Below are 13,265 nucleotides of genomic sequence, written 5' to 3' on the forward strand. Positions count from 1 at the left end.
AGGAGGCATGTGATTTTAATTCTTTTTATTGCTAAATTAATTAGAGGACGTTGTAAATCTTTTCATATGTGCTTTCTTTAAATGAATTATGTAATTTTCACTTCATTACAGGCAAATTTTCAAGCAGTTCCTGACTAATCGAATATTGAAAGACCCAAAGCAGAGACGTTTTTTCAAATCTAATGATCTTAGTGAGCTTTTCACGTTAAGCAGTCCAGATGGCTCTCAGGGAACAGAAACAAGTGCAATTTTTGCAGGTATTATCCCGTTTAAAGTTAACGAACAGAGTCCAATGCATTATGAAGTTGAGTATCGGGATTTTAATTCAGCACACTTGCTGCCCCGCATCTTATTCCTTTAGCAGAGAATGTGCTTGATAATCCGCATACGCAGTTAAATAAAGAATGAAAGACTTTGCATTTAAATAGTGCCCTTCATAATCTCAGTATGTCCCAAAGCACTTAACCAAAGTAATAGCATGTCCAATCTACCTGACCTGCACATCTTTAGCTCAGTGGGCTAGGCAGCTAGTTTGTGATGCAGAACAAGGCCAGCAGCGGGGGTTCAATTCCCGTACCAACTGAGAATTCTGAATTCTCCCTCCGTGTACCCGAACAGGTGCCAGAATGTGGCGACTAGGGGCTTTTCACAGTAACTTCATTGCAGTGTTAATGTAAGCCTACTTGTGACAATAAAGATTATTTATTTATTTATCTTTGAACTGTGGGAAGAAACTGGAGCACCCGGAGGAAACCCACGCAGACACGGGGAGAAAGTGAAAACTCCACACAGTCACCCGAGGTGGAAATCGAACCTGGGTTCCTGGCGCTGCGAGGCAGCAGTGCTAGCCACTGCGCCACCATGCCACGCTATCTGATAACTAAGGGAACAGGTTGACCCCAGCAGCCAGATTAGGGTGACCGTAATTGTTAGCGGGATTATCGTAGGTTTGCTCAGGAAAAAACAAGCTTGTAATTAAATTGTGCACTCCGAATGTCCGAAATCATTCTCCAGCAAATGATTAATGATAAAATGTAATCACATAGGCGTGTACTAGTGCAAATCTCAAGTATTGTAATTAATATTTTATTTGATAAGCTCTTCATTAATTGTGGTGCATATGCCTGTTCTCGGTTAGGCACAGGTTCAGATGTTCACATGCCCACCGCTCACAGAAAGAAAACTGGGAAAATCTCTGCTTCTCTACAGAAAAGAAATGTCTCCCCATCAGACCAGGATGCCAGCAAGCATGTCAGATTGCCACCTCATTTGCCACTCCAGTGCTACTCAGCGAAAAAACAGTCAGGAAGATTTTCCATCAACCCACAGAGTGAAGTGAAAGAGAGCAATGTTTTTGGCAGTGATGAAACTCAGGTAAAACACGAAGGAACCGAGGCTGACCTTCCACCAAGTTCAGACACAAAATATTACGGTTTGGATATTAACTCTGGCAGTGATCGGCCTGCCGATTCTGTGCATAAGGAAGCTGACAGCAATTCTCATAAAGCAGAATTTAAAGCCTCAATGGACTCTATCAATAAAGCTGGAGTCTCTGAACACGACCACAGACGAGGACAAACTATACTGGATGAGGACAGCAAACACTGTCCTCTGAACTCCGAAACGTCACAAAATACAGCTGGCACTGCCTTGGTCCAAACTGGCAAGAGTGGCAGACTTCATCACAAACACCAGTCTAAAACGAAACATCAAACCGCCGAGGGTGAGCAGGGTGATTCTCGTTCAGTCCCCAGGCAGAGCGACAAGCGCAAGCACAGAAAACACAAGCGCAGCAAAGATGCATATTTTGAAGGCGAGCGCATTCCCCACTTGGTAAAGAGGCAGAAAATGAAAAAGGGGGGCTGTGAGGAAGAACAAAAGGAGAAGGAAGTCTGCAGGCAGAGTGACGATTATGTGTTGGAAAAGCTCTTCAAAAAATCTGGTAACCCTGCTCACGCATTTACGTGCATGTCTTTGTGTTTCGACTGTAAGATGATTTTTGGTGTTACAATTTCAACAAATCCCAGTCTGATGGTACGATTTCCATTCCATTGTGTCAGATATTCCAAATAGCTTTGGTATGCACACGGTTAAATATGTAAATAGGCTCCTTAGCACTGTGGTCAAACTTTACAAACGATTGGGTGAGAGAGCAAATTATTAGTGCATTAATATGGCTCCGGTGTTGGATCATTTCTATCATCATTATTTCTTTCAATCTAACTTTTAATTTCTTGCATTAAAAGTTGGTAGTAATACCCGGCTAAAGAAGTCCAGCTTAATTCACAACATGAATGCAGTAATGTCGGTAGCCGTTGTGGAAGTGACACTATTGATTGGGTTCTATTTTCTGATTCATTCAGGAATCCACAGTGTGATGAAACACGATGTTATTATGGAGTCATCCAACCCTGATTATGTATTAGTCGAAGCAGAAGCTAACCGAGTTGCTCAGGACGCTTTGAAAGCACTGAAGGCCTCAAGACAGCGTTGTCTGGGTTCCTCTGGTGCGTCATCGAGAATCGGCGGCAGTCAGCTGTCAGGAACATCAGCTGGCATAAAGTACGATATTAGCGGGAGCAGTATTTTTTCACGCAGGAAGTTTATTTAATATTTGCTTCAGTTCAACTTGTTTTTTTATTTTAAAAATAAGTGTTGGCAGGAGGTTGTGTCACTGGCAAGTCCAGCATTTATTGCCTACCCTTTTATTACCCCATGAAGGTGATGGTGGATCTTCCTGAAAGTACTTTGATACAACTCAGTGACTGCTTTAGACCACTTCAAAAGGCAATTTAAGGAATTAACAATGTTTGTGTGGAACAGGAGTCACATGCAGACTCACCTGCCTGGCACTATTACGCCACCTGGTCAAGAAAAAGCATATTTGAAAAGTCCGTATTCCTCCAGAAAAAAGCTGAGTTTTCTGAGGTCAGACCATCTCAGAGCAACTGTTGGGTCTGTTTGATGTCACCTGGTGAAATAGATCACCGTTAAAACCATCCAATGAATTCATACAAATATAGTTTTGTAACAAAGAGCGTTGAGAGTTGGATTACAAACTGGTTGAGTTCTGCTTATATTTATGCGGCATCTGACCTCTGTTACCAATTTCCTTCTTACACGTTAAATACATATTCAAGATCTTACACCATTTTCTCATGAGGGCATTTTCTCTTGTCCTAGGCCACGATTCGGTCAGAAGAAAAACCCACTGCTTCCAACGAGCAGTCCTTCTTCCAAATGCACTCCAGAAAAATGCAAGGTACAATTGACATGATTTTGAATAATTGCTCAAACAATATAGAACAATAGAATGCTTGCACGTTATGACCGGGCGGTTAATTGATTCAGGTAACGTGAAACTCAGGTAATTTAAAACAGTCAGTTTAAACAGTGATCATTGTCCCACTCTGCAATTGATGGTTGTTGTTAGGACGTGAGTAATTCATGTTAGAGAACTTGTATAAAAGATACTTGAACCTACCTTAGTTCGACATGTCTGCTGACATGGAGCTTATCATTTGAGGAGCAGTTGAGGACTCTGGGTCTGTACTCAGAGTTTAGAAGGACGCGGGGGGATGTTGTTGAAACTTACAGCATAATGAGAGGCCTGGATAGACGTGGGGAGGAGTTTCCACAAGTAGGAAAAACTAGAGTCCGAGGGCACAGCCTCAGACTGAAGGGACGATCCTTTAAAACTGAGATGAGGAGGAATTTCTTCAGGCAGAGGGTGGTGAATCAGTGGAACTCTTTGCCGCAAAAGACCGTGGAGGCCAAGTCACTGAGTGTCTTTAAGACAGAGATAGATAGGTTGTTGATTAATAAGGGGATCAGGGGTTATGGGGAGAAGGCAGGAGAATGGGGATGAGAAAAATATCAGCCATGATTGAATGGCGGAAAAGACTCGATGGGCCGAATGGCTTAATTGTGCTCCTATGGTCCTATGTGTGCAAATTAGTAGCTTGAAGTAACCAGAATGCCATCTCCAAGCAGTTTTGGTCCAAATTTAAATTCTGATTTAGTTATTAGAAGCAGGATATTTATTTAAAGTGACCACATTATGTTTTGCTGTGTTATACAGCGAAGTAATATTTCCACTGCGCTAAATGTTGGACAGCTGGACGTTTCTGATACATTTACCATGCTGAAGGCCTTGTAATAAGAGTAATGTGAGCTGTACCTATTGTACATTTACTACTACAGACGGGATATTTTGCAGCTAACTTTTGAATAAAACCTTGCAGAGAGTCACAGGCACCTGTCTCGATAGCTGCTGAAAGGGTTGAGGAAGATGTCACTTGTTGCTGTTTTCTTAACTTGTACATTTTGCACTACCCAATACCTTTAATGATCAATAGGACCGTGAATCGTTTGCACAAGATCCACTATTTTGATGTGCTTTTTCCACCCAGGATGCTGCTGTCGTCGAAAAGGACACGGTTGCCAGATCTCATTTCAGCGGTGTTGCAACAGAGGAGGAGGCGAGTCGCCTGCTCCCGTCCTCCTCCTCGCTGCTGGCCAAAATGCGGGCGAGGAATCACTTGACTTTGTTCCAAAGGCTTGAAATTGACGAGAGCTCCGAGCCTGCCGCGGCGCCCCCTCCCGTTCCAACCGAGCACGACGAACTGTTGGTGGAAATGCGGAACTTCGTTGCGTTCCAGGCCAGCAGCGACGGGCAAGCCACGACCACCGAGTTATTGCGCGAGTTTCAGTCCAAGTTGTCGACTGCGCAGACAGTTATTTTCCGAGAACTTCTCCGGAACTTGTGCACATTCCACAGAAACACGTCTGGGGACGGAATTTGGAAACTGAAACCGGAATTTCGGTGAACATTCCTGCCGCTGCTGCTAATTATGTCAGCAGTGTGACTGAGCACTGGGTTTAATTGCTGCTATGTGGTGTAATAATTTAAACGGTCGAATTATCCATGACAACAGAAATGTAACTTGAAGATATAGAACTGATTTCCATTTGCCCCCGTGCTAGTCTAAGGGTTCTTTAATTAGCATCACCCAATTAATAACTAATAATTTGTAAATAATTCAGTTGTAAATAGTAATTAAGAACTAGGTTCATATAAACATCCTAAATAAACCATTTTATATGAAATGAAAATCGCTTATTGTCACAAGTAGGCTTCAAATGAAGTTACTGTAAAAAGCCCCTAGTCGCCACATTCCGGCGCCTGTCCGGGGAGGCTGGTACGGGAATTGAACCGTGCTGCTAGTCTGCCTTGGTCTGCTTTCAAAGCCAGCAATTTAGCCATGTGCTAAACCAACCCCAAATGACATTTTGTTGAAAATGTCTTTTCACTATATTAGCACACTGTTGCTTCACAGCGCCAGGGTCCCAGGTTCGATTCCCGGCTTGGGTCACTATCTGTGCGGTGTTTGCACGTTCTCCCTGTGTCTGCGTGCATTTCCTCCGGGTGCTCCGGTTTCCTCCCACAAGTCTCGAAAGACGTGCTGTTAGGTAATTTGGACATTCTGAATTCTCCCTCTGTGTACCCGAACAGGCGCCAGAGTGTGGCGACTGGGGGATTTTCACAGTAACTTCATTGCAGTGTTAATGTGAACTTACTTGTGACAATAAAGATTTATTATTATTAATTGGTTTTTGGCTAATGGGTGAATGCCATTAGAACATGTGCTCAAATTACAAACTTTAACATGGGCACTGGGCCTTCCAGTAAAAATAACACTCGTTTACATGCTTTAGAAATATCCAATTTCAGGCAATAAGATTCAATGCGATGCCAATAGGCATCTGCCTCTGCTTCACATAAGTCGCATTTGCTAAATGTGCTTTCAATTTTTTTTTCCCCCAGAGTTCATGAAGACAGACAGGGTATGAAAATGTCATGCCCCCAATGTTAGTCTATTCTGAGTTCCCAGCATGGGGGGAAATAGGAAGAACTTGAATTTGTGTAGCACCATATCATATCCTCAGGACTTTTGACAGCGCTTTACAACCAGTCAATTCATTTCAGAAGTGCAGTCACTCAAGTAGACAAATGCAGTCGCCAAGCTAAGCATAAAGAGTCCACCAACATCATGTGAATCATTTGTTTTTTGATGGTGTTGACGAGCACATTGGGAGAACTTCCAGCACTTCTCTGAACGGTGGTTTCGGGTCTTTTGCGCCAATCTAAGTGGCAGAGCACATGTGTTAATACCTTTGATCGTACAGCACTTCCTCAGTAGTACCCTGGAGCCTTGAATCACAATCTGCAGATTCAGGCAAAAGCATCAGAAACTGAGCCAGCCAGCTCAGAGTATACTGTCCTTCGTTTGTTCAATGTTTATTCAAAATGCAAAATCTGGTTTACATTTTGAATAAAAGCTGACATTAAATGTCCATTGCATTCAGTTTCCTCCGACTGGTGTCATTTATTTTTCCCTTTTTGAACACGTTCAATAACATTTGTCTTTATAAATTGCTGTTTCAATGTTGAACAGAACTTAACACTCCACTTATTAAATCAGGATTTGAACAAGTGTTTAGCTCCATATATTTATTGACAACAATGAAACCTCATCCTATACTTGTGATTCAGAACTCCAGTCTCAGGTACTTTACGAATTTAGTTCTTCCTCCCTGCTAGGGATAACTTAAAGATGAAGCCTGGAAACAATTAACAGGCAGTTTGTGCAGCATATTGAGGATTAGACACTGTTCGTCAAAATTTTCATTGTAGATTTAAATTCCTCTTGCAGTGTAAGATATTGTACAGATAACTTAACCTTCTGTTCCGTACAGAGAATCCATGATTTGTTTTTGTATTACTTAACTTTAAAATGAAAAGTTAGATAGCATAAATCATGATCTACTCCAAAAGCATGAATATGTTAAATGCCTGTGGACCTACCTTGGAGAGAGGGAGGGGGGTGAAATTTCTCCTGTCAGTAATTTTGGTGAAAAAGTAGAATCCAAAATGAAATCTCCCGTTTTGCAATTGCAGAACTTTTTCATATAAACATTTTAGCAGGAAGGGTTTTCCTCCGGTTTCCTCCCAACTGCGCATTGTCGCACTCAATGAACTTTGACCGCAGCTCCAAATGCTGTTCATTGCTGTATAAAAAGTACAATAATCGCTGCCCAATTTCCACAAGATTTACTGAAATTGCAGAAAGTTTTGGGCAAAACAAATCAATACTTTCTGTACGAATTTCTGTTGTGCATTTCTGACAGTTTTGTGCCCAATTACAGAATGCACTCTAATCGAAGAAGAGGTTGTAATTCGATCACTGTTCATAATGAATATGTTGGATGCTTAATTGTGATGTATTTTTGAGACTCATATCTTCCCTGAATATATTCTTTCACCTCATCGCTTGTCACTTCAAATCCTTCGTTATCACTCTGTCTTGCTCCTTTTTGTTCGATTCCAAAAGGACCCCAATGTGCCTGTTTGCTTTAAATTAGAAAGCTTGTAACAAGTAGAGTAACCAAGACAATGATTTTTGCTGCTTTCTGTATTAGAGGTGCTGTGGCGGTGCTCTCTAAATGAAAATAATTTCCTGACATAATAGGTAAGCTGCACTGGCAGCAGATCACAGGCAAATCAGAAAGCTGATCCCTTAAATGTGTCGCAGTAGGTGCTAATGTGGTCAAATGTCAATGAAAAGATTGTTTTCCCGCACATTGCAAACAAAATACAGGAATAAAAATCTTATCTCTTTTTGGCAAGGGGAGTTTCACATGACAACACCAACCTTCAAAGGTTTGTGTGGAAATAATTCCAATTGCTTGAGTTGATAATAAAAGCCTTTACAGAGTTAACATGTTGGATGGTGTGCCTTAATGTTGAAAATAAATGCAGGTGCTTTATGGGGTGGGGGCATGGGTGATGATGGAAGAGGGACATATAGAAATAGATAAGGAAATGGCTATTGAACTATGGAAGCTGAGGCTTGACCAAACATTCCCGTACCAGCCTCCCCGAACAGGCGCCGGAATGTGGCGACTAGGGACTTTTCACAGTAACTTCATTTGAAGCCTACTTGTGACAATAAGCGGTTTTCATTTTTCATTTCATTTGGTTGAAAAGACGGATTTGGAGGTGGCCACAAAGGAGTCTGATCCAGCAAATGCTAAGCAGTTTAATTTGGTTTTAACAATATGGTTTATTATCCTGTAGTGCCATCAGGAAATCCTAAGAATGCAACATCAGAACCTATTTTTAAACGTAGTCTCTGAGAGGGTCAGAATTTCACCTCCTCGCTTCTGCAAGTGAAATTTCATAACATCGCTGCGCTCCTTAATATGTGAGTTGAACTAAGTTTCATTTTAAAAATAATCTTTATTAGTATCACAAGTAGTCTGAAGTTAACACGGCAATGAAGTTACTGTGAAAATCCCCTAGTCGCCACACTCCGGCGCCTGTTCGGGAACATTAAGGGAGAATTCAGAATGTCCAATTTACCTAACAAGCACATCTTTCAGGACTTGTGGGAGGAAACTGGAGCACCCGGAGGAAACCCACTCAAACACGGAGAACGTGCAGACTCCTCACAGACAGTGACCCAAGCTGGGAATCGAACCCGGGTCCCTGGTGCTGTGAAGCAACAGTGCTAACCACTGTGCTACCGTGATGCCCAGTATTGGATATAATTACTTTTGTACTTGATATATGTTTAAAATATTGTCATATTGCTTTCGAAACTTATTTAATAATTACAATTAACATTACAGGACAGCATCAGTTAATGGCTTAAATATTGAAAAGTGCAGCAGGTGGCTGAATAACGATTAATTGTGTGATTACTTACACAAAACTTGTAACAAATAGAAATGGAACTATTTTTGAGTGAAATTAACCTTTTAAAATCCCTCCTGCCTTTGCCACCTTTGCCCTCCTGTACAGTTTAATCAATAGGGTGTGGCTCTGATAAATGTTGGAGCCTCATGTCAGCTGGAAGATGCCCACTTAAAAAGATTTTTTGCTGATTAGATTAACTGCTAATTATCCTCAAACGGTGGACATTAAAGTGATTGTTGAATGAAACCATTTGGAGCATGGAGTTTTCTTTTCAAGAATGCTACGGAAATCGGGAATAAACAGATTTTTTTATAAAATGAATTTAGAGTACCCAATTCATTTTTTCCAATTAAGGGGCAATTTAGTGTGGCCAATCCACCTCCCCTGCACACCTTTTTGTGTTGTGGAGGCGAAACCCACGCAAACACGGGGCAATGTGCAAACTCCACACAGACAGTGACCCAGAGCTGGGATCGAACCTAGACCTCGCCGCCGTGGGGAATAAACAATTTGTTGTTGTATAATACCTTCAACGTAGAAAATGAATGAATCCACTTTAAGGAGGTGGGAGTGCAGTGAGTAAATGGTAAACTGGGTAGGCAAGGAGGGGAAACAATAAACTGTGGGCAGGGTTACCAAGATAAAATTGAGTATCGTTGAAGTAGAGACAAGGGGAAAACATCAATTTGCACTGTATGAGAAGAGAAGCTAATTGACTGACTAATTGGGCTCTGGTTAGAGAATGCACCAGTTGATGGTGAATGACAGATAACTGTCAAGAATTGTTTTGAAATATGTTGAAATGATCAGTTCTGAGATGATATTTTGTGGTGAAGTTGGAGTGGCCATTGATAATATGGAATGATGGGAGGATATCCGAGAAGTCTAAATCCAAGTTACTGTAAGAAGCAGGCATGTTCAGAAGGGAATTGGAGGAGTTCTGAGGAAGGATCATTGGACTCGAAATGTCAACTCTTAATGTTTCTCTCCACAGATGCTGCCAGGGCCCCTGAATCTATCCAGCGCTTTTTGTTTTGCATATTGGGGAGGAGAAGGGGTTTAGCGAGAAAGTAAGAGCAAGTTAGCTGCAAATTTTGCAGCTAATGATAGTGCAGGGGAGAGGATTCAGGAAAGGTGAGGAGACGCTCGGCTTTTGGGGTGAGGCATGGGGGAATCTAGGTGACATTGTAACTCCTCGAAAATGTGATAACTGAGGTGAGGTTCACAGGAGGGCAGAATGCCCTGGAGTTCTGGAAATGCTGTAGTTTGGGGAAACTTAAGGGAAAGAACTTTGACTTTCTTCTGTCTTTTTCCTGGAAAGATTTTGATTAAAAGCCAGGAGAGCCTTGGAGAAACCGATTACTTCGGTAAGGATCACGAACAAGGCTTTCTTTCCACAGAGTCAGACCTGAATTCGAGCTGGAGGGCAGCGAAGGGTGAGCAGGGAGCAGATCAGAGAATTTCCAGTGCCGAAGGAGGCCATTTGGCCCATCGAGTCCATACCAGCCCTGAAAAAGCACCCTACCTAAGCCGACAACTCCTAACTTTTGGACACGACAATTCAGCGTGACCAATTCACCTAACCAGCACATCCTTGGACTGTGGGAGGAAACCGGAGCACCCGGAGGAAGCTCACGCAGACACGGGGAGAACGTGCAGGCTCCGCACAGACAGCGACCCAACTGGGAATCGAATCCAGGGTCACAGGCGCTGTGAAGCAACAGTGCCAACCCACTGTGTTACCGTTCCCCCCCCCCCCCACCAGCAGGGAGGGGGGGTCCAGGTTCAGCTGAGTGGAACTGGACACCAAGTGGTCTGACGGAGACCAGGATGGGGGAGCAATCAGGATTGGAAATGGCAAGAAGGTAGAGAGGGGGGTTTGTTTTTTGGTCAATTCCCATCCCTCTGTGCAACAAGAACGATGGCCCTGTCATTTGGAATGTTTAATATTCTCACTTGACTGACAAACACACCTTGGTCGACAGGGTTCCGGGCAATTGAACGCGGGCTGATCACAGGAGTCGAGTTTATGTGCACAACATTGCAATACTGTGCTTTCCCTCTGTGGTAGGCTATATTAGGGGTATCACTGTACCTAGGTGGGATGTACCTTATACTGTAGTGTGAGTGGTGGAACCTGCCTGCTGGTTCCGCCCAGCAGGTGGAGCATAAGAGTGTGTTTCACCCACAGCAGTCATTCTGTACCGGAGTTGCTGGGGTAACTACTTGTTCATTAAAACCTTCAATTGGACTACAATCTCGCTTCAGTAGTGATTGATCGTGCATCAATTTAATGAACAAAATTGAAGAATGGCTGCTCTCCGTATCAAGCTAGAGTGTCTACAAATCAACCCCCACCTAGCAACATGCAGCAGCAACATTTAAACATTGGCTGGCATGTTTCAATGGGTACATCAGGATGGCCCCGACTACCCCCACGGAGGAACAGAAAATGCAAGTCCTCCATTCAAGGGTGAGCCCAGAAATCTACATGCTTATCGAAGACGCGGATGGTTTTGAGGACGCAATGACTTTGTTAAAAGAGCACTACTTCCGCACTGTGAATCAGGTACACGCTCAGCATCTTTAGCTACCAGACAGCAGATCCCAGGGGAATCACTGTCCACAATGCTCCGCCAATGACCACACCACACCGAATTCTTAATACGGGATGCTTTTGTTGCGGGCATGCTGTCCTCTAACATCCGCCAGCGACTGCTGGAAAACGACACACTGGGGCTTAAAGAGGCACGGAAACTTGCGCACTCCCTAGATGTAGCCTCCCGCAACGCCCAGACCTATGTTCCCGACCACGCGGTACCCGCATGGACAGGGTGAACCCCACCCGTGGCCGATTCCAAAGCATCCCTAAATCCCCCACAAGCTTGTGCAGTGCGGCAGCCAGGAAACCCCGGGGGGGGAGGGGCCCGATATTTTTGCGGGCAAAACAAACACCCCTGGCAACGCTGCCCGGCCCAATCCGCAATCTGCAAGGGCTGCGGGAAGAAGGGGCACCTCCTGGCAGTATGCCAGGCCTGGTCGGCCGCCACTGTCGCCACAGGCAAACCGGGCCCGCTGCCATTCCTCTCCTCACAGGCCATGTGCGATTCATGGGGGCAGCCATCTTGGATGACGTCTCAGGACCCCGACTCGGCTGGCCATGTATCGCCTGATGAGATCTCCCAGCCGGTCATGTGCGATTCATGGGGGCAGCCATCTTGGATGACGTCTCAGGACTCCGACTCGGGTGGCCGTGTATCGCCCGACGAGATCTCTCCGCTTCTGCCACAACTTGCCTCAGTGACACTGGACCAGTCTCGGCCCCGAACGCTTTCAACCGCTACGACGTCGGTACTCATCAACGGGCACAAGACATCCTGCTTGATCGACTCTGGGAGCACGGAGAGCTTCATCCATCCCAATACGATGAGACACTGCTCCCTCGCTGTACACTCGATTAAACAAAAGATCTCCCTGGCCTCTGGGTCCCACTCTGTGGAGATCCGGGGGTACTGCATAGCCAACCTCACGGTCCAGGGTATGGAGTTCAATAACCTCCGACTCTACGTCCTCCCCCATCTCTGCGCTGCCACACTCCTGGGACTGGACTTCCAGTGTAACCTGCAAAGTTTAACGTTCAAATTTGGCAGCCCCATATCTTCCCACCCCCCCCCCCCCCTCACTCTCTGCGACCTCGCAACCCTCAAGGTCGACCCGCCTTCCCTGTTTGCAAACCTTACCCCCGATTGCAAACCTGTCGCCACCAGGAGCAGACGGTACAATGCCCAGGACCGGACCTTCATTAGGTCGGAAGTCCAACGGTTACTAAAGGAAGGCATTATCGAGGTCAGACACAGCCCCTGGAGAGCTCAAGTGGTGGTTGTAAAGACCGGGGAGAAACATAGGATGGTCATAGACTACAGTCAGACCATCAACAGGTATATGCAGCTCGACGCGTACCCTCTCCCCCGCATATCTGAAATGGTCAACCAGATAGCGCAATACTAGGTTTTCTCCACAGTAGACCTTAAATCAGTCTACCACCAGCTCCTCATTCGCCCGGACGACTGCAAGTACACTGCATTCGAAGCAGATGGGCAGCTCTACCACTTTCTAAGGGTTCCCTTTGGTGTCACAAATGGGGTCTCGGTCTTCCAACGGGAGAGGGACTAAATGGTTGACCGGCACAGTCTGCGGGCCACGTTCCCGTACCTCGACAATGTCACCATCTGCAGCCATGACCAGCAGAACCACGACACCAACCTCCGCATATTCCTCCATACCGCAAAAATCCTTAACTTAACCTATAACAAGGACAAATGCGTGTTTAGCACCGATCGCCTAGCCATCCTCGGCTACGTAGTGCATGATGGAGTCATAGACCCAGATCCCGAACGCATGTGCCCCCTCATGGAGTTTCCCCTCCCCCACTGCCCCAAGGCCCTGAAACGTTGCCTGGGCTTTTCTTATTACGCACAGTGGGTCCCCAATTATGCAGACAAGG

The 13,265-nt window shown here is 44.7% G+C and overlaps 1 protein-coding gene across 3 annotated transcripts in view; it reads left to right on the forward strand.

The window, feature by feature from the left end:
- The window catches only part of ercc6 (excision repair cross-complementation group 6), a 54,424-nt gene extending 45,417 nt beyond the window's left edge, over positions 1–9,007 (forward strand). For all 3 annotated transcript variants that reach the window (XM_072491717.1, XM_072491718.1, XM_072491716.1), the window contains 5 exons: positions 112–257; positions 1,139–1,942; positions 2,364–2,562; positions 3,184–3,262; positions 4,413–9,007. In XM_072491717.1, the coding sequence (XP_072347818.1) occupies positions 112–257; positions 1,139–1,942; positions 2,364–2,562; positions 3,184–3,262; positions 4,413–4,829 (1,645 nt within the window). In that variant the 3' untranslated portion in view covers positions 4,830–9,007. The remainder of the gene's footprint in view (positions 1–111; positions 258–1,138; positions 1,943–2,363; positions 2,563–3,183; positions 3,263–4,412) is intronic.
- The last annotated feature ends 4,258 nt before the right edge of the window (positions 9,008–13,265 follow it).

This window comes from Scyliorhinus torazame, chromosome 28 (assembly GCF_047496885.1).
Source record: "Scyliorhinus torazame isolate Kashiwa2021f chromosome 28, sScyTor2.1, whole genome shotgun sequence".
NCBI lineage: Eukaryota > Metazoa > Chordata > Chondrichthyes > Carcharhiniformes > Scyliorhinidae > Scyliorhinus > Scyliorhinus torazame.